The sequence below is a fragment of the Rhinolophus ferrumequinum genome, chromosome 2 (genome assembly GCF_004115265.2).
Source record: "Rhinolophus ferrumequinum isolate MPI-CBG mRhiFer1 chromosome 2, mRhiFer1_v1.p, whole genome shotgun sequence".
Taxonomy (NCBI): domain Eukaryota; kingdom Metazoa; phylum Chordata; class Mammalia; order Chiroptera; family Rhinolophidae; genus Rhinolophus; species Rhinolophus ferrumequinum.
In genome coordinates, this window is record NC_046285.1 from 107,713,294 (window position 1) to 107,741,292 (window position 27,999).

Here is a 27,999-nt window from a genome sequence, read left to right on the forward strand (position 1 = left end):
TGCCTCCTATTGATGTGCAATTATCAACCAAGGTGCAACTACAAGAGGAAATCACAGACAACCCACACAAGGGACACATCTGGAGTGTGTAGGTCAAGTGACCAAAAGGACTGCACCACTGAAACCCACAGCACACCTGCTACATAAGGCCACTCTAGTAAGCCCTATCTAATACACAGAAACAAACACAGGGAGGCAGCCAAACGGGGAGACAAAGACACATGCCCCAAATAAAAGAACAGAACAAATCTCCAGAAAAACAACTAAGCAAAATGGCGACAAGCAATTTACCAGACACAGAGTTCAAAACACTGGTTATAAGGATACTCAGTGATCTCAGGGAGAACTTCAACAGAGAGATGAAAAGCATAAAAAAGAACTAGTCAGAAATAAAAGATACAATAACGGAAATGAAGAATATATTACAGGGAATCAACAGTAGATTAGATGAAGCAGAGGATCCAACCAGTGATGTAGAGGTAAGATAGCAGAATACACCCAACCATAACGGCAAAAAGAAAAAAGAATACAAAAAATTGAGGAGAGTTCAAGGGGCCTCTGGGACAACATCAAGCATACCAACATTCACACTATAGGGGTACCAGAAGGAGAAGAGAGAGAGCAAGGAATTGAAAACCTATGTGAAGAAATAATGACAGAAAACTTCCATAACCTGGTGAAGGAAGTACACATACAAGCTCAGGAAGCACAGGATGAACCTAAAGAGGCCACCACCGAGACACATCATAATTAAAATGCCAAAGGTTAAAGACAGAGAGAATCTTAAAAGCAGCAAGAGAAAAGCAGTTAGTTACCTACAAGAGAGCCCCCATAAGACTGGCAGCTGATTTCTCCACATACACTTTGCAGGCATGAAGAGAGTGGAAGGAAATATTCCAAGTGATGAAAAGCAACGACATACAACCAAGATTGCTCTACCCAGCAAAGCTGTCATTTAGCACTGAAGGTCACATAAGGAGCTTCCCAGACAAGAAAAAGCTGAAGGAGTTCATCACCATCAAACTGGTGTTACAAGGAATCTTAGAGGGACTTCTTTAAGATGGGAGGGGGGTTAAGCATATGTGAAAGGGGAAGGGAGTAAGAAGTACAAATTGGATAGGAATGGCAGCAGCGAGGTGGTCTTCTTGAGTTCTCCTCCGGAACCTACCACAAATTGAACATCTATAACCCATCAAAGGACTCTCTGCTCATCACACAGAACAGCTAAGAGACTGGTATGAGGATTACTTGAAGGTGGGCAAATTGGGCGAGCAGGGGAAGAGAAAAGTGAGCAGAGTGGAGACGCGGCCCGCATCTTTGGATGCAGAGACACAGGGGGTTTCAGGACAGAACAGAGACCACAAGAGCCAGGAGGTGGGCTCTTTCCCTGCGTCCCACAGCTGATCTCTCCTGTGGAGAGAGCAGCATATCCAGCCTTTGAGGCAATAACCTCACTGAGACCTCCAGCTGAGCCCTAGGTCAGACAAAAGACATAAACACCATACTTGGGCCCCTCCCCCCACTCTCCCAATCCTACCCCTGCCCTTCCAGAGACTCAAGCTGGCCTCTGAACTGAACTGGCCTCTATCAGATTACAGAGGCTCTCAGGATCTGGGAGGATTTAGTTTGTAGCTGCTGTGACCCAAGGAAGAGGCTGGGAAGAGTGTGACACTGCTGGGCTGGGAGAGAGAAGACTCCTCCATCCCCAGCCCCCACCCTTTCTGGCCTACCTAGGGCGGGGCAATTACAACTGAGGAGGCACTCCCAGGGGTCAGCAGTAGGCGGCAGACGCAGCTCTGGGCTTTCAGCAGCTCAGAAATCTCCCGCCCACCACACACACACACACACAGAAGAAGTGCCCTAAGACTCAGGAGAACTGGACACAGGGCTGGTTGTATTACTCTCAGTGCACATATGTGTAGGCAAGAGCAGAAACTGCACTGACTTTGTAAAAACTACCATCCAGACCCCATAGCCCCACTCATCTAGAACTGTAGTCCCAGGGTCACTCTGGGCACCAGGTGACTGGCTCTGCCTGCACAAGACACAGAGGACTCTTTGGTACAGCAGAGGACAACCTGGAGATTACTTGGTGGGCTTAAGCCAAGACTGGCGCTGCTTTTTTTGTTTTGTTTTGTTTTTGTATTTTTGATATTTTTGCCTGTGTTGAGTGTGGGTTATTGGTTGTTTTTTCACGTGAGTGTATTTGGTTATTTCTTTGTTGTTGTTGTTGTGCTTGGTGATTTGCTTTCTTCTGAAATTGCCCTATAGCAGGGCCCAGCCCAAGGGGCACAAGATTCAACACACCCAGAGGCCAACTCCAAACCAAACCAGAGTATTACCGGGTTTGACCTACAAGTGACACACCCAGAGGGAATTCTCTACAGGCACAAGAGCCCACAGAGGCCAAGCCTCATTTGAGTGGTCAAACCTCACACAGCAGAACATCCTGCTGTGGGCAGAGCCTCGTCTCACAACTAGTCAGCCTAGGAGTCAATCCCACCTACTGACAAGCCAAAAGCAATTAAAGATCAACTATAACCGGACAATCTACACAACACAAGGGTCACTTTTGGAGCACATGCACAGGAGAATAGGGAAGTGGTGCAAGTCAAATATAAAGGACACAGACTACATAAGATAACCCAGCAAAAACTAAGAACCCTAGGGCATCTACCTAATACATCAAAGCAAACACAGAGAGTCAGCCAGAATGGGGAAACAAAGAAACATGTCCCAAATAAAAGAACAGAAGAAACCTCCAGAATTGGAACAAAATGAAATAGAGGTAACCAACCTATCAGAGACAGAGTTCAGAATACTGATGATAAGAATGTTTAAGGAGCTTAGAGAAGACATAAAGAAGGATGTAGAAATCATAACGAACAACCAGTTAGAACTAAAGAACACAATTACCGAAATAAAGAACTCACTTGAAGGAATTACCAGCAGGATAGATGAGGCAGAGGATCCAATCAGCAACTTAGAAGACAAGTTAGCAGAGATCACCCAAACGGAATAACAACAACAAAAGAGAATAAAAAAACAATGAAGATGGTTTAAGAGACCTCTGGGATAACATCAAGCACAACAACATGCGCATCATAGGAATACCAGAAGGTGAACAGAGGAAGCAAGGGATTGAGAACATATTTGAAGTAATAATGACTGAAAACTTCCCTAATCTGGTGAAGGAAACTGACATGTAAGCCCAGGAAGTGCAGAGAGTTCCAACCAGTATAAGCCCAAACAGGTCCACACCAAGACACATTATAGCTAAAATGGCAAAGGTTAAAGATAAAGAGAGAATCCTAAAAGCAGCAAGAGAAAGACAGAGGGTTACATACAAGGGAACTCCCATAAGACTATCAAATGATTTTTCTACAGAAACATTGAAGGCCAGGAGGGAGTGGCAGGAAATACTCAAAGTGATGGAAAACAAAGGCCTACAACCTAGATTGCTTTATCCAGCAAGGCTATCATTTAAAATTGAAGGAGAAATAAAGAGCTTCCCAGAAGAAAATAAGCTAAAGGAATTTGTTACCACCAAGCCAGCATTGCAGGAAATATTAAAAGGGCTTCTGTAAACAGAAGAAAGATGAAAACTAACTACAAATTAAAAAATGGCAATAACTATGTACCTATCAATAATCACTTTAAATGTAAATGGATTAAACATTCCAATCAAAAGACATAGGGTGGTTGAGTGGATAAGAAAGCAAGACCCTTGTATATGCTGAATACAGGAGACTCACCTCAGATCAAAAGACACACATAGGCTGAAAGTGATGGGTTGGAGTAAGATATTTCATGCAAATGGAAATGAGAAAAAAGCTGGAGTTGCAATACTTACATCTGACTAAATAGACTTTAAAATGAAGAATACATTAAAAGACAAAGTTGGGCACTATATAATAAGAAAAGGATTGATCCAACAAGAGGACATAACCCTAGTAAACATCTATGCACCCAACATAGGAGCACCTAAATATACAAAACAGGTATTGACTGACATAAAGACAGAGATCAACAGTAACACTATCATAGTAGGGGACTTCAACACCTCTGACAACAAGGGACAGGTCTTCCAGACAGAAAATCAATATAGAAACAATGGTCTTAAATGACACATTGGACCACTTGGATTTAATCGATATTTTCAGAGCATTTCACCCCAAAGCTGCATTCTTCTCGAGCATACATGGGACATTTTCCAAGATAGACCACATGTTAGGCCACAAAACAAGTCTTGATAAATTTAAGAAAATTGAAATCATACCAATTGTCTTCTCTGACCACAGTGCTATGAAACTAGAAATCAACTACAGGAAAAAAACTGGAAGACACACAAATACAGGCTGAATAACATGTTACTAAATAATGAATGGGTCAACAATGAGATCAAGGAAAAAAATCAAAAGATATCTGAGACAAACAAAAATGAAAACACGATGACCCAAAATCTATGGGATGCAGCAAAGGCAGTCCTAAGAGGGAAATTCATAGCAATGCAGGCCTACCTAAAGAAATAAGAAAAATCACTAATCAACAATTTATCTTCACACTTAAGGGATCTGGAAAAAACAGCAAAAGAAGCCCAAAGGGAGTACAAGGAAGGAGATCATAAAGATCAGAGTGGAAATAAGTGAAATAGAGACCAAAAAACAATACAAAAGATCAATGAATCCAAGAGCTGGTTTTTAGAGAAGATAAACAAAATCAACAAACCTTTAGCCAGACTCATCAAAAAAAGAGAGAGGGGATGATGTGATACAGAATTGCACACCTGAAATCTATGTAATTTTACTAACAATTGTCACCCCAATAAATTTTAAAAAATAATAATAAAAAAATTAAAAAAAAAAACAATTTATCAAAAAAAAAAAAAGAGAGAGGACCCAAATTAATAAAATCAGAAATGAAAGAGAGGAAGTGACAACAGACACCACAGAAATACAAAAAATTTTAAGAAATTACTATGAGCAACTATATGCCAACAAATTAGACAATCTAGAAGAAATGGACAATTTTCTAGAAGCATGCAACCTTCTAAGGCTAACTCAAGAAGAAATGGAAAACCTGAATAGACTGATTACCACCAGGGAAATTGAATCAGTAATCAACAACCTCCCAATAAACAAAAGCCCTGGACCAGATGGCTTTACAGGTGAATTTCACAGAACATTCAAAAAAGAATTATCACCTATTCTCCTCAAACTTTTCCAGAAAAATCCCAAACACTTTTTATGAAGCCACTATCACCCTGATCCCAAAATCGGACAAAGACACCACAAAAAAAGAAAATTACAGGCCGATATCCCTAATGAACATACATGCAGAAATCCTCAACAAAATATTAGCAAACAAAATTCAGCAATACATTAAAAAGATCATATACCATGATCAAGTGGGATTCATTCCTGGTATGCAAGGTTGGTTCACTATCTACAAATCAATTAATGTGATACACCACATTAACAAAATGAAAAATAAAAATCATGTGATCATATCAATAGATGCAGAAAAGCATTTGACAAAATCCAGCAGTCATTTATGATAAAAACTTTTAAAGTTTATGGGAATAGAGGGACCATATCTCAACATAATAAAGGCCATATATGATAAACCCACAGCTAACAACATACTCAATGGGGAAAAGCTAAAACTATTCCCCTTCAGATCAGGAACAAGGCAAGGTTGCCCACTTTCTCCACTTCTATTCAACATAGTGCTGGAAGTTCTAGCCACAGCAATCAGAGACGAAAAAGAAATAAAAGGCATCCAAATTGGTGAGGAAGTAAAATTGTCATTATATGCAGATGACATGATACTATATATAGAGAACCCTAAAGACTCCACCAAAAAACTATTAGAACTGATAAATGGATTTAGTAAAGTAGCAGGATACAAAATTAATATTCAGAAATCAGTTGCATTTGTATATACCAATAATAAAATATCAGAAGGAGAAATTAAGAAACAATCCCATTTACAATTGCTTCAAAGACTATAAAATACCTAGGAATAAATTTAACCAAAGCAGTAAAAGATCTGTACTCGGAAAATTATAAGACACTGAAGAGAGAAATTAAAGAAGATACAAATAGATGGAAATACATACCATGCTCATGGATAGGAAGAATCAATATCGTTAAAATGTCCATACTGCCTAAAGCAATATACAGATTTAACACAATACCTATCAAACGACCAAGGACATTTTTCACAGAAATAGAACATATAATCCTAAAATTTATATGGAACCATAAAAGACTCCGGACAGCCTCGGCAATCTTCAGAAATAAGAACAAAATGGGAGGTATAACGATACCTGACATCAAATTATACTACAAGCCTACAGTAATCAAAACAGCATGGTACTGGCATAAAAATAGACACATAGATTAATGGACCAGAATAGATAGTCCAGAAATAAATCCAAGCCTATATGGCCATTTAATCTACGACAATGGAAGCAAGAATTTACGGTGAGGTAAAGACAGTCTATTCAATAAATGGTGCTGGGAAACCTGGACAGAACATACAAAAAAAATGAAGCTGGACCACCTCCTTACACCGTATACAAGAATAAATTCAAAATGGATTAGAGACTTAAATGTAAGATCTGAAACCATAAAACTCCTAGAAGAAAATATAGGAAGAAAGTTTACAGACATTACCCAGAGTAAAATTTTTTATTGATATATCCCCTCGGGCAAGAGAAGTAAGAGAAAAAAATAAACATGTGGGATTACACCAAACTGAAAACTTTTTTCACAGCAAAGTAAACCATCAATAAAACAAAAAGGGATCCTACTGAATGGGAGAAGATATTTACCAATAACATATCTGATAAGAGGTTAATATCCCAAATTCATAAAAAACTCACTCAACTCTAAAAAACAAACAACCCAATTAAAAAATGGGCAGAGGACATGAAAAGACATTTTTCTAAAGAGGACATACAGATGGCATATGAAAAAATGCTCAATCTCATTAATCACTAGAGAAATGCAGATAAAAACCACAATGTGATACCAGTCAAAATGGCTATCATCACTAAATCAACAAAAAACAAGTGCTGGCAAGGATGTGGAGAAAAGGGAACCCTCGTGCACTGTTGGTGGGATTGCAGATTGGTGCAGCCACTATGGAAAACAGTATGGAGGTATCTCAAAAATCTGAAAATGGAACTACCTTATGATCCAGCAATTCCACTCCTAAGTATCTATCTGGAGAAATCCAAAACTCTAATTCGAAAAAATTTATGCGCCTCTATGTTTATTGCAGCACTATACACAATAGCCAAGACATGGAAACAACTGAAATGCCCATCGGTAGATGACTGGATTAAGAAACTGTGGTACATTTATACAATGGAGTACTACACAGCCATAAAGAAGAAAGAAATCTTACCATTTGCAACAACACGGATGGACCTAGAGAACATTATGTTAAGTGAAATAAGTCAGACAGAGAAAGACAAACACCATATGATCTCACTTATATGTGGAATCTAAAGAAAAGAATAAGTGAATGAACTAATCAGAAACAGTTTTGGAGACAAAGAGGAAAAACTGAAGGTTGCTAGATGGGAGTGGGGGTGGGGATAAGGAGGAAGGTGAGGGGATTAGAAAGCACAGTCAGTAACCGCAAGATGGCCACGGGGTTACGAAAGTCAGTTGGGGGAATGTAATCAATAATGTTGTAAAGATTTTGTAGGGTATCCGATGGACACTTGTCTCATTAGGGAGACCATTTCACGGATGATGTAGATGCCTGATCACTGCACTGTACACCTGAAGCTGAGCAATAATGAATGTCAACTACAATTTTATATATATATATACACACACACACACACATACATACATATGTATATATTTACAAGAAGCGGAGTACAGCATTAGGAACAGAGACAGTGGAAATGTAATGGCTGTGTGCGATGTTGGAGGGGTAGTGGATGGGGGGAGGGGGGTTGTCACTGTGTGAGGGATACAAATGATAAATGTCTAACTATTACATTGTTTTGTGCACCTGAAACTAATAAAAAAAATTCTTAAAAATAAGAAGTATAAATTGTTGTTACGCAGTAGTCATGGGGATGTAGGGTATGGCATAAGGAATACAGACAATAATATTGTAAGAACTAGGTATGGTGCCAGATAGGTACTAGATCTGTCAGGGTGATAGATGGGAATGGGGTGGGGGCAGGGTGAAAAAGGTGAAGGCAGTAAGAAATACAAATCGGTAGTTAATACAGCATGGGGAATATAACCAACAACGTTGTAAAGATCATGTAAGGTGCCAGATGGGCACTGGACTTATCAGGGGGATCACTTCACAGACATAGCACATAGATGCCTGCCCGATGTGCTATACACATGAAGAGCTGAAGTAGAATAATATTGAATGTCAACTATAATTAAATATATGGGTACATATAATCACAGGATGAGGAGTACAACATAGGGTAGATAGCAAATGGTATTGTAACAGCTACACTGTTTCCCCGAAAATAAGACCTAGCTGGACAATCAGCTCTAATGCATCTTTTGGAGCAAAAATTAATATAAGGCCCGGTATTATATTAGATTATATTATATTATTATATTAAAGACCTGGTCTTATAGCAAAATAAGATAGGGTCTTATATTAATTTTTGCTCTAAAAGACGCATTAGAGCTGATGTACAACTAGGTCTTATTTTCGAGGAAACACAGTATATAAGATGTCACAGGGGTAGTGGACTGGGGGGGGTGGGTTATCACTTTATGAGGGGTTCAAATGTTTAACTATTACATTGAGGTGTACACCGGAAACTAACAAAAAGGGAAAGAAAAATCTATCAATATATACATACTACTTTAATAGAATGAAGGAAAAAATACACGATTATCTCAACTTGTGCAGAAAAAGCATTTGACAAAATTCAATACCTTGAAAGGTATTGAATGATAATGAAAGAACTAGAAGGAAAAGACCTGAATATAAATGTATGTATGAAAAACTCACAGCAAACATTGTACTCAATAATGGTACTCAAAGACTGAAAGCTCTTCCTCTAAGATCAGGAACAAGGCAAGGAGACCCACTTTTGCCACTTCTATTCACCATAGTACTGGAACTTTAGGACAACAGTTAGACTAAAGCCATCTAAATTGGAAAGGAAGAAGTAAAATCAACTGTCTTCATGGACGCTGTAGTCTTTTAAGTAAAAAATCCTTAAGATTCTACAAAAAAACCTGTTAGAACTAATATATGAATTCATCAAAACACAAGGATACAAAGTCAACACCCCAAAATCAGCTGCATTTCTATACACTAATAGTGAACAATCCAAAAGGAAATTATGATAATAATTCCATTTAAAAGAGCATCACAAAGAAGAAATACTTAGGAATTAATCAAGGAGGTGAAAGACTCGGGCAATGAAAACTACAAAACACTGCTGAAAGAAATTAGAGAATTCACAAATAAATGGAATGACAGCCCATGTTCATGGATGGAAGACTTAATATTGTTAAGATGTTAAGATACTACCCAGAGTAATGTACAAGCTTTATGAAATCACTATCAAAATCTCAATGTCCTTTTTGCAGAAATATAAATACCAATCATAAACGATTCATATGGAATCTTAAGGGACCTGAAAGCTAAAACAATCCTGAAATAGAACAAAGCTCGAGGGCTCATACTTCCTGCTGTCAAAACTTACTACAAAGCTACAGTAATCAAAACAGCATGGTACTGGCATAAGTATTGACCAGGGGAATAGAATCCAGAATCCAGAAATAAACCCTCATACAATAGGTTAAATCATTTTTGAAAGGGCATCAAATCCATTCAGTGAAGAAAAGACATTGTTTTCAATAAACGGAGCTGGGAAAAGTGGATATCCATATGCAAAATAAAAAATTTAGAGCCTTCCCTAACGTATATATACAAAATGAAGTCAGCATGGATCCATGACCTAAATGTAAGACCTAAACAATAAAACTATTAGAATAAAACATAGGATAAAGCTTCACGCCATTGGATTTCACAATGATTTCGTAGACATAACACCAAAGGCACAGACAACATAAGAACAATACCAAAAAATGGACTTTGTGAAAATTTTAAGTATTTTTGCATCAAAAGACAATCTCAACAGAGAAAAAATAAAATGGGGGAGAAAACATTTGAAAATCATGTATCTGAAAAGAGATTGATATCTCGAATGTATAGAGAACTCCTAACACTCAATAACAAAATAAATCATAGAGCCCAATTCAAAAATCTGCAAAGGAGTTGAGTAGATTTTTTTTCAAAGAAGACACACAAATGCCAATAAGCATATGAAAAGATGCACAACATCAATAATCATTAGAGAAATGCAAATCAAAAGTACACTGAGATACCACCTTACAACCATTGGGATAACTAGCATATATAATAATAATAATAATAATAATAATAATAATAATAATAATAATAAAACAGAAAATAACAAGTGTTGGTGAGAATGTGGAGAGATTGGAACACTTGTGCACTGCTGGTGTGAACATGAAATGGTCCAGCCACTGTGGAAATCACCATGGTTGTTCCCCCCAAAATTAAAAGTAGAATTATCGCTTTTCCCGAAAGCGGCCTGAGGTGACCTCTGAAAATGGTTCGCTATTCGCTTGACCCAGAGAACCCTACAAAATCATGTAAATCAAGAGGTTCAAAACTGCGGGTTCATTTTAAGAACACTCGTGAAACTGCGCAGGCCATCAAGGGGATGCATATCCAAAAAGCCACCAAGTATTTAAAGGATGTCACGTTACAAAAGCAATGTGTGCCATTCCGTCGTTACAATGGTGGAGTTGGGAGATGTGCCCAGGCCAAACAGTGGGGTTGGACACAAGGTCGTTGGCCCAAAAAGAGTGCAGAATTTTTACTGCACATGCTTAAAAATGCAGAGAGTAATGCTGAACTTAAGGGCTTAGATGTAGACTCTCTGGTCATTGAGCACATCCAGGTGAACAAAGCTCCCAAGATGCGGCGCAGAACTTACAGAGCTCACGGGCGGATTAACCCATACATGAGCTCTCCCTGCCACATTGAGATGATCCTCACTGAAAAAGAACAAATTGTTCCGAAACCAGAAGAGGAGGTTGCTCAGAAGAAGAAGATCTCTCAGAAGAAACTGAAGAAACAAAAACTTATGGCCCGGGAGTAAATTCAACATCAAATAAATGCTAATAAAAGGAAAAGCAAAAAATAAATAAATAAATAAAAGTAGAATTATCATATGATCCAGTAATTCTACCAGGTACACGCTCAGAGGAACTAAAAGCAGGGTATCAAAGAGATATTTGTAAAGCCATATTCACTGCAGCATTATTCACAATAGCTAAAGTGTGAAAGCCACCCAGTGTACATGGATGGATGAGTGGATAAGCAAAATGTATATACATACATTTGGAATATTGTTCAGCCTTTAAAAGGAAGCAGGAAAGGATGAACCATGAGGACACTATGGTAAGTGAAATGAACCAGTCACAAAAGGACAAATACTATACGATTCCACTTCTATGAGGTGCTTTAGAAACAGAAAGTAGAATGGTGCTTCCCAGGGGCTGGAGGAAGGGGAGAACGGGGAATTATTGTTTAATGTGTACAGAGTTTCAGGTTTTCAAGATGTAAAGAGTTCTGGAGGTGGATGGTGGTGATGGTTTTACAACATTATAAATGTATTTCATACCACTGAACTGTACATTTAAAAATGGTTAAAACAGTACATTTTATGTTAACTCTATTTTATCTCAATAAAATTTTAGGGAAAAAAAGAGAAAGAAATGAGCCATCAAGCCATAGAAAGACATGGAGGAACCTTAAATGCACCATCACTCAGTGAAAGACACAATCCGAAAGTCTCCATACCATGTGATTGCAAGTGTACGACATTCTGGAAAAGGCAAAACTATGGAGACAGTAAAAGATCAGATATTGCCAGGGATGTGGGGAAATGAGGGATGACTAGGCAGAGAACACAGGAATTTTAGGGTAGTGAAACTGTTCTGTATGAACTATAATAATCCATATATGTCATTACACCTTTATCAGTACCCATAAAACGTATACCACCAGGATGTGAACTATAGACTTTGGGTGATATTGATGCGTCAGTGTAGGTTTACTGGTTATAACAAATGAACTACATTTATACCAAATGTATCAACATTGCAAGATGTTCACAGTGGGAAAGGCTGTGCATGTGAGATGGTGCAGATTATGAGGGAACTCTGTGTACTTTCCGCTCAACTTTGCTGTGAACCTAAAACTGCTCAAAGAAACAAAGACTACTGAATTGCCACAGGACCATAAGGTTATCTGTTTTCTCTTGAGTGAGTTCTGGAAGTTTGTGTCTTTAAGAAATGAGTCGATTTCATCTTAGTTGTTTAATTTGGGGGAATAGAATTGTTTCCTGCAGTCCTTTTTTCTTTTAGCATCTGTGGGGTCTGCAGTAATTCCTCCTCTTCCATCCCTGATATTGGTGATTCGTGTCTTCTTTATTTTGTCCTTACTCAGTCTAGCTAGAGTTTGTCAACTTTATTTACCATTTCAGAAAACAAGTATGGTTTCATCTTCACTACTGTTTTACTGTTTTCAATTTCATTGATTTCTACTTTAATCTTTATCATTTCATACTTTATGCCTTCTTGGGGTTTAACTCACTCTTATCTTTCCATTTTTCATTTTTAACTTCTTTGTTTCTTTCTATTAAAAGTTCACTTCCCATAGGCAGAAGAGTGGAGTTTGTCTTTTTGTCCAATCTGACAGTCTCTTTTCTGTTCCTCCTCCTCTCTCTTCCTCTTTGGGGACTCCAATTACACATACTGCAGCTCGCTAATGCTCTGTCCATTTCTTTTCCCTCTCTGTGTTTCATTTAGTTTCTATTTCTCTGCCTTCAACTTCACCTGTTTTCTCTTCTGCAGCATCTATTCTGCGGTTAATCTCATTTTAGTGTAATTTAGTGTCGTTTTCACTCAGACATTGTAGTTTTCCTCTCCAGATGGTCTATCTGTGTCCTTTTCAGTCTTCCTCATCTTTCCCTAATATGTTGCTTAATCTTTTCTCTAACTTCTCGAGTGCATGGAACAGAGTCTTAACTCTTACTAATTCTATCATCCATACATTTCTGATTTGGTTTTGATGGATTGCTTTTATCCTTATTATGGGTTGTATTTTCTGCTTCTTTGCATGCCTGGCAATTTTGAAAGGATGTCTGAAATTTGAATTTTACCTTGTTAAGTGCTGAAGATTTTGTATTCCAGTGACTGTTTTTAACCTTTGTTCTAGGATATAGTTAAGTTCCTTAGAAATGGCTCATTCTTTGAGGCTTTCATATCAGCCTTGTCAGGTGGGGCTGGACCAGTGGTTACACTGGGGCTAATTTTATCCACAACTGAGGCAATGCCCTGCGGGTGCTCTGCCCCATGTCCTGAGAATTATGACCATGTTCCAACTGGCACTATTTAAAGCACGTCTGGTATCTGGGATTATGCCATCTAATTTTGTGGATTTCCACAGTTGCAGCTTCACACGTTTTACTGATCATCACTGACACTTGAGGGAGACCCTCTGAGGGCCTGGGGTCACTCAGTGCAGCTCTGCCCTCTCTGGCACTGTCACCTAAAACATCTGCTGTCCAGGGCTCCCCACAACTCTCAAGGCCGTCTGTGACTCAGGGGCGCGTGGAGCTCTCATTGGGTTTTCCCTTTCTGCACTGGGGCCTGGAAATATTAAGGCAGTGAGTGGGGCCAGGCGTGAGACGCACTTTGTTTGTTTCCCTTTCTCAAGGTGCCTGTTCTGTGCTCTTCAAGTCTAGTATTTGAATCCAGTTGCTCCACGATATTCTTAACTTTATGGTTTGGCCCAGTGGGAAGGTCATCCAGCCCCCCTCACCCCATCGGGGCTGGAGCAGCTCCTCCCTCACTCCTTCACATCTCTGCTAAAAGTGTAGACCTGCGGGGGTATCACAGGGGCGGCCCTGGGCTCGCAGAGGCCCTGCTGCTTGGTGCTCCAGGTGGCATCCTGGTGGGCGACTGTCAGGGTTGGGTTTGCTCAGATGGAACAGCGGGTGGACATGGTTCGGGGTCCTGAGAGCCTAGACCATGCCTTGTCCACAGGAGAGCAGCCTCGGGGAAGCCCCAGGCAGGGGCCCAGCAGGCACCGACCTTCCTGGGCGACAGCTAGGGTCCCACCAGTGACCCTGTCCCCCCAGAAGAGTTAGGCCACTGCCTTTTGGGATTTATTTCTCAGTCACTCATTCCTAGGATACGGGTGTGTGGAGGGGACCAATGTCTGGTCATAGCTGTGTGTCCCCACCCCAATGAGGTCACATGAGGAAGCAGGTCAGGTGATGAAGAGAGTTTATTGGGGTGCCCTAGAAGGTGCTGACACACTGAGAGTCAAGGTCAAGTGATTGACAGAGAAACTGGGAGTGAAAGACAGGTGAGCCAGAGGCCGGAAGAACTCCTAGGAGGCAGAAGCCTGGAGAGCAGTGAGATCAGGGGTTCCTGGGAGTCAGAGGTCAGGTCAGGACACTGGGGACCTGGGGGAACCCCATCATGGGTCGGGTGGCCAGCTAACACAGGTCAGGACCACACTGAGGGGTGGCTGGGGGGACCGCTGTCATGGGGTGTGCTAGAGGCTGCTTCCCCTGCAGTGACACGCTGGTCAGCAGCAGGACTTCTGGGCCGAGGCGGGGACGCAGCAGGCCGGGCGGAAGCACACGGGGCGGCAGATGACAGACATGCAGGAGGACGGGCGGCAGCAGCTGGGCTGGCAGGAGGAAGCGGGGACACAGCAGGAGGAGATGGGCACGCAGCTGGCGGGCCTGCACACGGGGCGGCAGATGAGGGACACGCAGGAGGTGGGTCTGCAGCAGGACGAGGGGCAGGGGGCGGCCCCAGAGCAGACGGGTGTGCAACAGAGGGGCTTGCAGCAGATGGGTGTGCAACAGGTGGGCTTACAGCAGATGGGTGTGCAACAGGCCTGCTGGCAGGGGGAGGAGGTGCAGCAGGAGGACTGGCAGCTAGACTGTTGGCAGCATGAGGGCGTGCAGGAGCTGGTGCAGACTGTTTGGCAGGGGCTGGGCCCACAGGCCGCCTGGCAGCAGGGGCTGGATACACAGCTCACTGGGGCACAGACGAGGGTCAGGCAGGGGGGCTGGCAGCAGCTGGGGACACAGCAGCTGGATTGGCCACAGCTGGGGACACAGCAGGAGGACTGGCAGCAGCTGGGGACGCAGCAGGGAGGCTCGCAGCAGCTCTCTGGGCAGTCGTCCACCTGCCAGGAGGAGTCCGTGCAAGAGTCACAGGAACCAGGCAGGCAGACACAGCTGCTGTAGGTCAGGTCGCTGGAGCCGACAGACAGGGTGGACGCGGCCATGGTGGGCGGTGGGTGGGAGGTGAGCTGGGAGGAAGGTGTGAGTGTGAGTGTGAGTGAGTGTGTGAGTGTGAGGTGCTTGGCTGTCGGCTTTTATACCCCTCCCGGTTTGTGTGTTGTCCCAGAAGGAGGCTCCCCACGCCCTCCCTTCCTCATTGGTGTTTAGAGCCTGTTGCAGCAGGACCCTTATTAGTGCTGGTTTATTTTCTATAATTAGTTTTTCCTCATTAAACCTGTGACTGTGTTGCAGGATGTGTATCCCATCTCTCCTCTGTTTGGCTCCAGAAAACTTACGGAAATTATTTGAGGCAAGATTATGCCTTAAAAAAATAAATAAATAAACAAAAATAAAAATAAATAAAAAATAAATAAAATTTTTTTAAAAATTTAAAAAAAAGATTATGCCGAGTCGAGGTTTAGCTGGGAACTCTCCACAGTGATGGATTCTGCTTCCACCTCTCCTGTGTTTGGAGTGTTTTTCATAGTTTCATTACTTTAAAGCAGTTTTAAATGTAGGTATAAAGTGACAGTTGCATATCTTATGAGACACAGCCCTACAGAGGATTTGATAATAGAAACGGGTTCTAAGTTATGTTCTTGCAGGGGCCAAAGCAGTCTGAGCTGAATGGACAATGACGTGTGCGTTTGGACGGAAACGTTATCAGGATCCTCAAGGGAATTCGTTCTTTAGAGCCCCTAGACATACATTCGCAAGCTTTTAAATGAATAGAAATAAGAACAGCCCCACCACCAGGCAGAGGGAATGGCTGCCATGTAGAGGTGAGGCAACACCAGGCCGTCCTCGAAGGTGCAGGACAAGCCCCTCAAGGGGGGATACCAGGTGCTAAGGTTGATCTTTCCTCTCTTCAAATTATTACATCTTTCTCAACTAAAGGCAACAGTAACATTTTTACGTAAGCAAGATTTTAGAAAGTGTTCCACTCATATTTCCCTCTTGAAAAAAATACTTAGGAAATACGAAAGGCGATCACATGATGAAGCAAACAGAAAATTCAGGAAATGGAGATGGGGCTGGCGTGGCTGTGAAGAGTCAAACACATCCTCCCGGGACCCCACTGATGGAACTGCACAGAGTGGGACTGGGAAGGGAAATGACTGTCGAGGTGCATGGGACCTGCCTGTTGGGCCCGCAGTATGCAAACAGGGCCTTCCTGACTCTGTCCTGGGTTTGCACAGATCTCCCATGAAAAGCATGAAGAAGAAATAATACCTGGACTAATTAAAGGTAAGTAGTGGAAAGGAAAATAGCCCTCAAGGACTAAGGCATCAGTGTAAACAACAGTGGAAAGTCGTAGAAAACTGTAATTCGTTTTAATGAGATTCAAGACATCACTACAAGGGGTTCTGCTTCTGGGAGCCTGTGGTGGAGTTTATTTGACCAAACTTCCTGTTGAAAACAATGGAAAATACTGGGGTAGGGGAGGTCTTTCTACAGCAATAGAAAGCTGAAAACAGAATCAAGAATAAGGGCCAGTGGGGGTGGCTGGACGGCTCAGTTGGTTAGAGCACTGAGCTCTCAACAACAAGGTTGCCAGTTCAATTCCCACATGGGATGGTGGGCTGCGCCCCCTGCAACTAAGATTGAAAATGGCAACTGGACTTGGAGCTGAACTGCACCCTAGAGAAACACGCTGTTCCCCTATATTCCCCAATAAATTTTTTAAAAGTGGGAGACTCAGTCACCCTTCATTTTTAAAAAAGTAAAAAGAATGACAGGCCGGGAGGGATGTCAGGGTCTGTGCTGTGGACCCCCAGCCAGTGTGAGAAACCTTGGCTGTTTTTAAATGAATAAAGTGAAATACATAACAGGTTACAAAGAAGACCAGTTACGTTAAAACACAGTTACTAAAACGTGGGAAACAATGAGTGATCTGGTATTTGCCTGTCTGCTGAACAGGTACGTGACAAACTCCAGCACTGAGCCTGACAGCTGCCCTCGCTGTGCTTCAGTGACACCACAGGTGAGGTCTAAGACCGGTGACAGCCCTCGTGTGGCACCACATACCTGGATTCTGTTGGTGACAGGCTCAGGCGTTGTTGATACCACTAGAGTTTGCTGGCTACTCTCATAATTAATGGAAACGATACATTTCAGTTCGAGGTTAGTGAAAATAAAGATGTAATTCCTTTTTTGCATCCAAGTGCAGAGGCCCCAGGGAAGGACCCTGCTCTAACCCATGGCACCGAGCAGAGCACAGAAGTCCCTCTGTTTTAAGGGCACATGCTGACCTAGCAACTGGACCTGGGACTTTCACAGTTTTGTGGGACGAAGGGGACAGACATCACAGCGAGCAGCTGCCCCTCAGGGGGTCAGGCAGGAGAGCACCCCTCCTTTAGGCTGAAGGCTGCCTTTCGGGAAGGTGAGTCAGGAAGGGGCACCTGGCCCAGCCACCCTGGGATGGTCTTGCAGAGCCAGGCGGAAGCATCCTGTCCATCACAAACCTGCCCTCTTCCTGCAAGCAGCCCAAATCACAGCTCTCAGGGGGCCCACCAACCAGGAGCCTCAGATGCAGTCAGTCTTCCCGGACTCAGAGTTCCCTGTGCTGGACAAGAGCAAACGTTCTCTCTGCAGGAAAACATCTGAATCGATGCAGGAAGAGGCCTCAAACTGCCTGCAAACACTTCTCTAAAGACAAGGACCATTCCTCAGCCAAAAATAACCAAGCACACCAGGAAAGAAGCCACATGAGCAAGAATGGGCAGACGTAACTGAAAACTGGGCTGTACGCATAGCCTTCCAACAGTGAAGTTCCACCTACAGACTATAAAACAAACCTCGCAGAGACTTAAAGAGATAAAAGGCCAGCTTTAAAAGAATTCAGGAATAAGGAACTCTAAGAGGTTCTGCAGAGTGGGCCGCCAGGAGACCAGGGGCAGGTGGGCTGGGCCATCACACTAGGGCGTGGTGCCAGTTAAAGGGTCTGTCTGAGGGCCGAGGCAGGCTCTCTAGAATGTTCAGCCTGGCTGTGAGCAGAGAGAGGACTGGCTGGAGTGAGTGAAGGCAGAACTGGGTGGGAGGGAGAGTGCCTAGGTGGCCCTGCGTGGAAGAAAAGGGTCAGAGATGGCGAATCGAGTCACACAGAGCAGAGCAGGGGAGGGGCCGGACCCAGGGAGAGGCTGGGCTGCTGGTGTGGCTGTTCTCAGAAGGGAGCTATAGTAACACGGGGTTAGGGAGGAAGGACAGGGCGTACCTGGCACCACATTCAAGAGGGTGCCATGTTGGCATCCACAGGTCAATCAGCCACCTGGAGGTGGGAATGGAACTTGGGCCTAGGAAGCACCCTCCACGGGTCACCTGCTTCCTTCTGACTTGGGGTCTGTACACCATGACATTGCCAAGCACAGTTTCCCTCAAATGGGGCCAGAGATACATTTGAGGCCCCCAGTCAAAGCCCTTCCTCACAGGAGACCACTGTGGCCCAAGCCAGGCTTGCGTCCTCCAGGTAACATGCCTGCCCTGAGCCAGCGTCGATCCTCCTCTCTGTATTTCCCAAGATGGCCACCGGCTTTAACACTTGAATTCCTGAGGGGAGCACCCACTGAGCCCCACCACTTCCAAATATCCCACCCCTCTCCGCTATTAGTCCCTGTGATGGTTAATTTTATGTGTTGCCTTGGCCAGGCCATAGTGCCCAGTTTTTTGGTCAAACACATCTGGATATTGCTGCGAAAGTATTTCTTAAATAAGATTAACATTAAATCAGTGGGCTAGTCAAGATGGCCCAGTAGGTAAATGCTGGGCTCACCTCCTTCCACGACCACCTCAAAATTACAACTAAACCACAGAAAACCATCATCGAGAATCACCTGAAGTCTGGCTGAATTGAAGCCCTACAACTAAGAACATAGAGAAGAAGCCATGTCCCGACTGGTAGGAGCAGCAGAGACACGGAACAGGCCGGTCCCATACCTGAGTGTGACCATTAAAAATCAAGAGGGATATCTCAGCTGTGGAGGTCCCCCCCTGAAAAGTCAGAGGTCCCAGGCTCCCCCACCCAGTGTTTCAGTGCCGGGGAGAGAAGTCTCCAAAATTTCTGGTTGTGAAAATCAGCAGAGATTGTGGCTGAGTGAGACGGACGGTGGCTGGAGTCTCAGGAGCTCCTCTTAAAGGGCCCGTGCAAGGATTTACTCACCAATGAAATCACTAGCTCTGAGCTCCAGTGCTGGGGAAGCAGCTTGAAAGGTACCAGGGACAAATGGGGAAGAGTTGAGTTGTCTGACTTCAGGACTAGGGCTGAAGGGGCAGCTTTACCCCTGATGGAGGAGTTGGCAGGAGCTATTGTTTCTTTGTTGAACCCTTCCCTCTCCCGGTGTGCAGATGCAGGTAGTTGCCATATTTGAGTCTCCATCAACCTGGCTGACATCATTCACCCCTCCCAACTTGCAGGACCACCAAAAGTGGCTTCCAATGGCTTTTCCGTACAAATGGCCTGTCTTGGCTCATGCTTAGGACTTTCCTAAACTCTTTCAAAAGTTCACAACCCCCAAACAAGGAGCATCTGGCCTTGGCGTGCCCTGTATCTCTTGCTGAATAGCCCCAAGCCTGGCATTAGCAGCAGCTGACCTTGGTTCGCAGCTTAGTCTCCTCCAGGCACCTCCAAGCCTAACATAAGTGGCAACCATCACTTTGTAGATCATACCAAGTGGCTTTGGCCTGCACCACAGACCCTTCCAAGAGGCCCCAGAACCAACAGAACAAGTGGCCAGCTTTAAACCACACAAGAGCACCGCTCAACCTCCTCCACAAACAACACACCCAAAGGGCAGACTGGGCAGGCTCCATAGCCCTACGAAAGTAAATCCTGCTCATAGAGTCAGCCCCTGCACAACAGCTCCTCCATTACAGTCGTGGCCAGTCCTCACAACCAATCAGCCTGAGGGTCAATCTCTCCCACTAATGTGCAAACAGCAATCAAGGCTCAACTATAACAGGAGGGCACAACACAACCTACACAAGATACATACCAGCAGCACCCTGCTCAGTTGACCAGGGAGACTATGCCACTGAACCCCACAGCACACCTACAACATAAGGCCACTCTACTAAGACCAGTATACATAGCAGCCCTACCTAAAACACAGAAACAAACACAGGGAAGCAGTAAAATTGGGAAACAGAAACATGTCCCAAATGAAAGAACAGAACAAAGATCCAGAGAAAGAACTAAATAAAATGGAGACAAGCAACCTATCAGATGCAGAGTTCAAAACACTGGTTACAAGGATGCTCAATGATCTCAGGACTTCAACAAAGAGATAGGAAACCTAAAAATGGGGATAAAAACATAAAAAAGGACCAGTCAGAAATAAAGAATACAATAACTGAAATGAAGAATACATTTGAGGGAATCAACAGTAGAATAAATAAAGCAGAGGATCAAATAAGATTTGGAAGATAAGGGAGCAGAAAATACCCAAACAGAACAGCAAAGAGGGGAAAGATCAAAGATGGCAGAGTAGATAAACACTGTGCCTGTGTCCTTCTGTGAACACGCTAAAATTACAACTAAATTTTAGAACAATCAACCTGAAGAACAATTTGAAGTCTGGTTGAACAGAAGTCCTATAACTAAGGATATAAAGAAGAAGCCATGTTGAGACTGATAAGAGAGGCAGAGATGCAGAATGGGCCTCAAACCTCTCTGAGGCGGTTGAGAATCAGGAGGTATACCTTGGTCGCAGAGGTGCCCCAGGAGGACTGAGGAACCCCAGCCTCACACCAGGCTCCACAGCCCGGAGTACTGGTGCCAGGAAGAGGAGCCCCCACAACATCTAGCTGTGAAAAACAGTGGGGATTCCAACCTTTTGGGTGGGACCAATGGTTGAGGGAAACCTATGTTCTCTTAAAGGGCCCACACACAGACGCTCTCACTCCCAGGCACTCACCTTGGGCTCCAGTGGAGGGATGGTGACTCAGGGGGCCTTGGAGGCATGCAAGGTGCAGACTGAAGAGTGTGGCTTTGGGAGGGGGTGGGTACTGGAGGACAGTCAGCATTTTCCCAGTGAGGAGTCTTCTTCCCATGAAGGCGGCAGGTAGGCACCATCTTTTCTGTGTTGAGTCCACACCCATAAGCCAAATTTGAATCTGATTGTCCTAGTGAGCTCTGGAGCTCCATACGGTTGATTCAGATGGGACCCCACCCCATCCAACTCACGCATCACTAAAGGCATTTTTTTCCATGAGCAGCCAGCCCCTTCTGCATTGCACTCTTTTAAGGAAAACTATCGGAGTCCACAGGCCCCAGGTGGGTGGCAACTGGCCTCAGTGTGCACTGAGACTTTTGTTGAGTAGCTTCAGGCTCAGCAGTGGGACCAAACCAGAGTCTACATTAACCTGGTGACCACAACTCTTCCCACTCTAGTGACTCCCTGAGACCCTGCCCCACCCAACACACATACCACATGAGGCTCTATCACTGGCTGAACCTTAAGGGAGCTGGCAGGTGGCAGCAGAACTCTTGGTATCCTGCTTTTTGTGGAGCTACCCCAGGCCTGGTACTGGTGGCTGACGTCCTCGGTTTGTAGCATGGCTTCTCCCACATGCCTCCAGGATTAGCAAAGGCAGTGAACACTATGGATCACTCTGTAGCTCCTACAAGGTAGTCCCTGGGTGGTCACAGGCAGTGGGTGACCTGGGCTTGCACTGGAGCCCCCCTCAAGAGGCACCAGAACCAACATACTTGGAGTTGGCTTCAGACCACAGCAGAGCACCACCCAATTAGCCCCACAAACAGCACACACAAAGGGTAGTCTCAACAGGCACCAAAGCCTGCTGGAGTGCATCCCACTCAGTGGTGTAAGCCTCCTGCACAATAGCCCATAACCTGTAGATGTGGCCAAACCTCACATCCAGTCAGCCTGAGGGTCAATCCCACCCACTGACATGTCAATAGCAATCAAGACTCAACTATAACAGAACAGCACACACAACCCACAAAAGGGACACTCCTGGAGCACCCAGCTCAGGTGACCAGGGAGACTGTGCCACTGGGCCCCACAGGATACCTAGTACATAAGGCCACCTGGCCAAGACTGGGAGACATAGCAGATCTACCTAGTATATAGAAACAAACAGAGATGCAACCAAAATGAGGAAACAAAGAAATGCATCCCAAATGAAAGAAGAGGAGAAAAATCCAGATGAAGAACTAAACGAAATGGAGACAAGCAACCTACCAGATACAGACTTTTGAAGATACAAATTTCAAAACAATGGTTATAAGGATGCTCAAGGAACTTAGTGAGAACTTCAACAAAGAGATATTAAGCCTTAAAAAAATGACACATAAATCATTAAAAAAGAACCAGTCAGAAGTGAAGAATACAATAACTGTAATGAAGAATGCACTAGAAGGAATCACCAGCAGACTAGATGAAGCAGAGGATCGAGTCAGGTAGCAGAAAACACCCACAGGAAATAATTTAAAATATGAGGACAGTTTAAGAGACCTCTGGGACAACATCAAGTGTAACAACATTCATATTAGGGGTACCAGAAGGATAAGAGAGAAAGAAAGGGATTGAGAACATATTTGAAGAAACAATGACTGAAAACTTTTCTAACCTGGCAAAGGAAATCGACATACAAGTCCAGGAAGCACAGAGAGTCCCAAACAAGATGAACCCAAACAGGCCCACACCCAGACACATTATAATGAAAATGGCAAAAGTTAAAGACAAAGACAGAATTCTAAAAGTAGCAAGAAATAGGCAACTAGTAACTTATGAGTATAAGGAAGCTCCCATAAGACTGTCAGCTGATTTCTCAACAGAAACGTTGCAGTTTAGAAGTGATTGGCACAAAATATTCAATGTGATGAAAAGCAAGGACCTACAACCCAGCAAGGCTATCATTTAAAACTGAAGGACAGATAGAGAGCTTCCCTGACAAGAAAAAGCTAAAGGACTTCATCACCACCACACCAGTATTACAAAGAATGTTAGAGGGACTTCTTAAGACAGAAAAAAAAAAATCAAAATTATGACTAATATAATGGCAGTATGTATATATCTATCAACAATTACTTTCAATATAAATGGATTAAATGGTCCAATTAAAAAATATAGGAGGGCTGAGTGGATAAGAAAACCCCTACATATGCTGCCTACAAGAAACTCACTTCAGATTGAAAGATACACACAGAGTGAGAAAGTAAAGGGATGGGAAAAGATATTCCATAAAAATGGAAATGAAAAAAGTAAACAAAAAAGCTTGGGTGGCAATACTTATACAAGACAAAATAGACTTTAAAACAAAGGCTATAAGAAGAGACAATGAAGGACCCAATAATCCCACTTCTGGGTGTTTATGTGAAGAAATGCAAAACTCAATTTTAAGGGACATGTGCATCCATATGTTCATTGCAGATTTGTTTACAATGGCCAAGGTGTGGAGGCAGCCTGGGTGTCTGTAGATGGAAGAATGAATAAATTGGAGGTGGTACATATATACAATGGAATATTGCTCAGCCTTGGAAGGGAATGGGTTCTTACCATCTGTGGCAGCATGGATGGACCTGGAGGGTATTGTGCTGATGGAGTATGTCACATACAGAAAGACAGACGCAGTATGACTTTGCTTACATGTGGAACCTAAAGAACAAAATTAACAAATAAAACAGAAACAAACTCGTAGATACAGAAAAGATTTTGATGGTTTCCAGATGGAAGGGGGGTTGAGAGTGTGGATGAAAGAAGGGGAAGGGATTAAGAAGCACAAATTTGTTGTTACACAGTAGTCATGGGGATGTAGGGTATAGCATAAGGAACATAGTCAATAATATTCTAATAACTATGTATGGTGTCAGATGGGTACTAGATCTATTGGGGTGATAGATGGGAGGGGGTTGGGGGTAGGGTGAAAAAGATGAAGGGATTAAGAAGTACAAATTGGTAGTTACAAAATAGTCACAGGGATGTAAAGTAAAGCACAGGGAATATAGTCAATAATATAGTAATAAGAATGTGTAGTGCCAGGTCGGTACTAGACTAGTCGGGATCACTTCTTAAATTATATGAATGTCTAACCACTAACTATGCTGTACACCTGAAATTAATATAAAATAATATTGAATGTCAAAAAATAGAAGACCAAAATTCTAATTTCACCTTTTTTGAACATTATGCATGTAACAATCTGCAGTAAAGGATTTATTAGTATGCACTTATACGTATCCATTTAGGCATCCAAAAATATATAAATATACAAATAAATAATAAATTTAAAAAGTTTATTAAAAAAAGAACAGCCAAAAAATATATTTAAAAAAGAAAAGAAATGAGGAGATTTTAAGAGACCTCTGGGACAACATTAAGTGTAACAACATTCGCGTCATAGAGGTACCAGAAGGAGAAGAGAGAAAGGAAGAGATTGAGAACGTATTTGAAGAAATAATGACTGAAAACTTTCCTAACCCGGCAAAGGAAACAGACACACAGTTCCCAGAAGCACAGAGAGTCCCAAACAAGATGAACCCAAACAGGCCCACACCTAGACACATTATAATTAAAATGCCAAAGATTAAAGACAAAAAACAGAATCTTAAAAGCAGTAAGAGAAAAGCAGTTAGTTACCTGCAAGGGAACTCCCGTAAGACTGTCAGTTGGTTTCTCAATAGTAACTTTGCAGCCAGAAGGGATTGGCAGGAAATATTCAAAGTGATGAAAAGTTAGGACTTACAACCAAGACTACTCAACCCAACAAGCCTATCATTTAAAATCAAAGGAGAGAGAAAGAGCTTCCTGGACAAGAAAAAGGTAGAGTTCATCACCACCAAACCAATATTACAAGGAATCTTAGAGGGACTTCTTTAAGAAGAAAAAAAAGATTAAAAATATGAATAATAAAATGGCAATAACTACATACTTATCAACAATTATTTTCAATGTAAATGTATTAAATGCTCCAATCAAAAGACACAGGGTGGCTGGATGGATAAGAAAACAAGACCCTTACATATGCTGCCTACAAGAGCCTCACTACAGATTGAAAGACACACACATATGGAAAGTAAAGGGGTGGAAAAGGGTATTTCATGAAAATGGAAACAAACAAACAAAAAACACACAAAAAACAGCAGTTGGCAATACTTATACTAGACAAAATGGACTTTAAAATAAAGGCTACAACCAGTGACAAAGAAGGATCCAGTCATCGCACTTCTGTGTATTTATATGAAGAAAAGACACTACTTTGAAAAGATGTGTGTATCCGTATGTTCACTGCAGCGTTGTTTACAACAGCCAAGATGTGGAGGAAGCCTGGGTGTCCCTGAATGGATAAAGAGGAGGTGGTACATTTATACAATGGAATATTACTCAGCCATAAAAAATAATTAAATTTTGCCATCTGCAACAACATGGATGGACCTATAGGGCCTTGTGCTGAATGGAGTAAGTCAGACGGAGAAAGATGAATGCCGTATGATCTCACTTATATGTGGAATATAAAGAACAAAATAAATGAACAAACAAAACAGAAGCAGACTCATAGACACAGAACATTTTGATGGCTGCCACCTAGGAGGGGAGATGGGGTTAGGGGTGAAAGAAGGGAAAGGGGTTAAGAAGCACAAATTGGTTGTTACACAGTAGTCATGGGGATGTAGGGTACAGCATAAGGAACATAGTCAATAATATGGTAATAACTGTGGGTGGTGTCAGATGGATACTGGATTTATTGGGGTAATCACTTCATAAGTTATATGAATGTCTAATGACTATGTTGTACACTTGAAACTAATCTAATGTTGTATGTCAACTATAACTGAAAAATAAAAAATGATTTAAAAACATTAAATCAGTGGACTTGGTGTAAAACAGACTGCTCTTCATGGTGTGGGTGGGCCTCAGAGAATCAGCTGAAGGCCTTAAGGGAAAAGACTGAGGTCCCCCAAAGACGAAGTCATTCCGACTCCAAACTGTTTTTGGACTCGAGCTGCAACATCAACTCTTCCTTGAGCCTCTGGCTGCCCTACAGATTTTGGACTTGAAAGGCCTCACAGTCACGTGAGCCAATTAAAATAAATCTCTGCACACACACACACACACACACACACACACACACACACACACACACAAGCCCTACTGGCTGTTTCCTGGAGAAGCCTGACTAACACAGGTCACCCTCCTGGCATCTTCATACAGAGGGAAGCAGCATGCTGTGCCTGGGGTCACTGGAGTGCCTGTACCAGCCTGCCCGAGGCCTGTCTTGGAGTGGGCTTCATGCCTTCAAGTCAGACGCCTATTAGATGGGATCTTCCTCCCTAGCAGAGCCCCAAGTCTCCAGTGTGCAGGGCCCAGGGCCTGGACAAGTGGTCCTTCTGTCCCTCACAGGTAGAGGTGTCAGGAGGCATATGGGGGTCTCCAGGTGAGCAGGATTCTCTGCACTGAAGGCTGCAGGGGGACTCATACCCCAGGAGACCCAGGCAGAGGGTGGGAGGACCTGGCCAGCTCTGCCCCATTGGTGCTGTCACCCTGGACGCAGCTCAAAGCCAGATTGCTCTCCCGCCCACCATGCCACATCAAGTTCTTCCCCATGGCCTTACGGATATGCACCCAAGCCACACAGAGGGACTGACAATGACTTTATTGTTCACAGACAGGTCACTTACATAGGGCAGGACAACCAGGCCAAAGAGAAGGATGCTGGATGAAATGCAGGGCCTGGAGGAAACTCAGAGCCAGCGGGCAGTGAGGGCTCAGCCCAGCCTGCCAGGCGGGTGGCTCAGGGGCAGAAGGAGACCCTAGATTGGCCTCAAGGCTCCAAACATTCCAGGTGGAAGTCAGTGCGGCCCCAGGAGGTCTAGGGGGATGTGCCCGGTCAGCAGCAGGACTTCTGGGCCGAGATGGGCATGCAGCAGGCCGCGCGGGAGCACACGGGGCGGCAGATGAGGGACATGCAGGAGGAGGGTCTGCAGCAGGACGAGGGGGCTGGGCAGGGGGCGGCCCCAGAGGAGATGGACATGCAGCACACGGGCCTGCTGCAGACGGGTGTGCAACAGATGAGTGTGCAGCAGACGGGTGTGCAACAGACGGGCACACAGCAGGACTGCTGGCAGGGTAAGGAGGTGCAGCAGAGGGGCTGGCAGCAGCTGGGGATACAGCAAGAGGGCTGGCAGCAGCTGGGGACACAGCAGGAGGACTGACAGCAGCTGGGGACACAGCAAAGGGGCTGGCAGCAGCTGGGGACGCAGCAGGGAGGCTCGCAGCAGCTCTCTGGGCAGTCGTCCACCTGCCAGGAGGAGTCTGTGCAAGAGTCACAGGAACCAGGCAGGCAGACGCGGCCGCCGTAGGTCAGGTCACTGGAGCAGACAGACCGGGTGGACGCAGCCATGGTGGGTGGTGGGTGCGAGGTGAGCTGGGAGGAGGGTGTGAGTGTGAGTGTGAGTGTGAGTGAGTGAGTGTGTGAGTGTGAGGTGCTGCTGTAGGCCTTTATACCCCTGATGGTGTGTGTGCTGCCCCAGCAGCAGGCTTGGGGAAGCCTTCCCTTCCTTGTTGGTGTTGTGCTGTGGTTCAGCATCACTGGCTCACTGTCAATGCCATGGGCTCCTGAGTGGA

General features: G+C 43.7%; 3 protein-coding genes across 3 annotated transcripts in view; 1 reads left to right on the plus strand and 2 right to left on the minus strand.

The window, feature by feature from the left end:
• TSPEAR (thrombospondin type laminin G domain and EAR repeats) overlaps nucleotides 1-27,999 on the minus strand; it is a 115,211-nt gene that overhangs the window by 30,697 nt on the left and 56,515 nt on the right. The gene's annotated exons all lie outside the window — the stretch shown is intronic.
• On the plus strand, nucleotides 10,622-11,239 carry LOC117013858 (60S ribosomal protein L17-like). The gene has a single exon (XM_033091375.1). It carries the CDS (start codon nucleotides 10,652-10,654, stop codon nucleotides 11,204-11,206), a length of 555 nt encoding a protein of 184 aa, XP_032947266.1. The 5' UTR covers nucleotides 10,622-10,651; the 3' UTR covers nucleotides 11,207-11,239.
• Nucleotides 14,710-27,775, minus strand: LOC117037624 (keratin-associated protein 10-4-like). Its single transcript, XM_033133828.1, has 3 exons — nucleotides 27,276-27,775; nucleotides 27,054-27,105; nucleotides 14,710-15,447 (listed from the first exon to the last, which is right to left on the minus strand). Exons 1-3 carry the CDS (start codon nucleotides 27,773-27,775, stop codon nucleotides 14,710-14,712), a joined length of 1,290 nt encoding a protein of 429 aa, XP_032989719.1.

Coding starts and splice junctions, on each gene's coding strand:
- LOC117037624 (XM_033133828.1), bottom strand. CDS start 27,775: ATGGCTGCGTCCACCCGGTCTGTCTGCTCCAGTGACCTGACCTACGGC. Junction 27,106..27,275: donor ATGCCCATCTCGGCCCAGAA/GTCCTGCTGCTG, acceptor AGTTTCCTCCAG/GCCCTGCATTTCATCCAGCA. Junction 15,448..27,053: donor GCCTGGTTGTCCTGCCCTAT/GTAAGTGACCTG, acceptor CCTTCCTCCCAG/CTCACCTCCCACCCACCGCC.
- LOC117013858 (XM_033091375.1), top strand. CDS start 10,652: ATGGTTCGCTATTCGCTTGACCCAGAGAACCCTACAAAATCATGTAAA.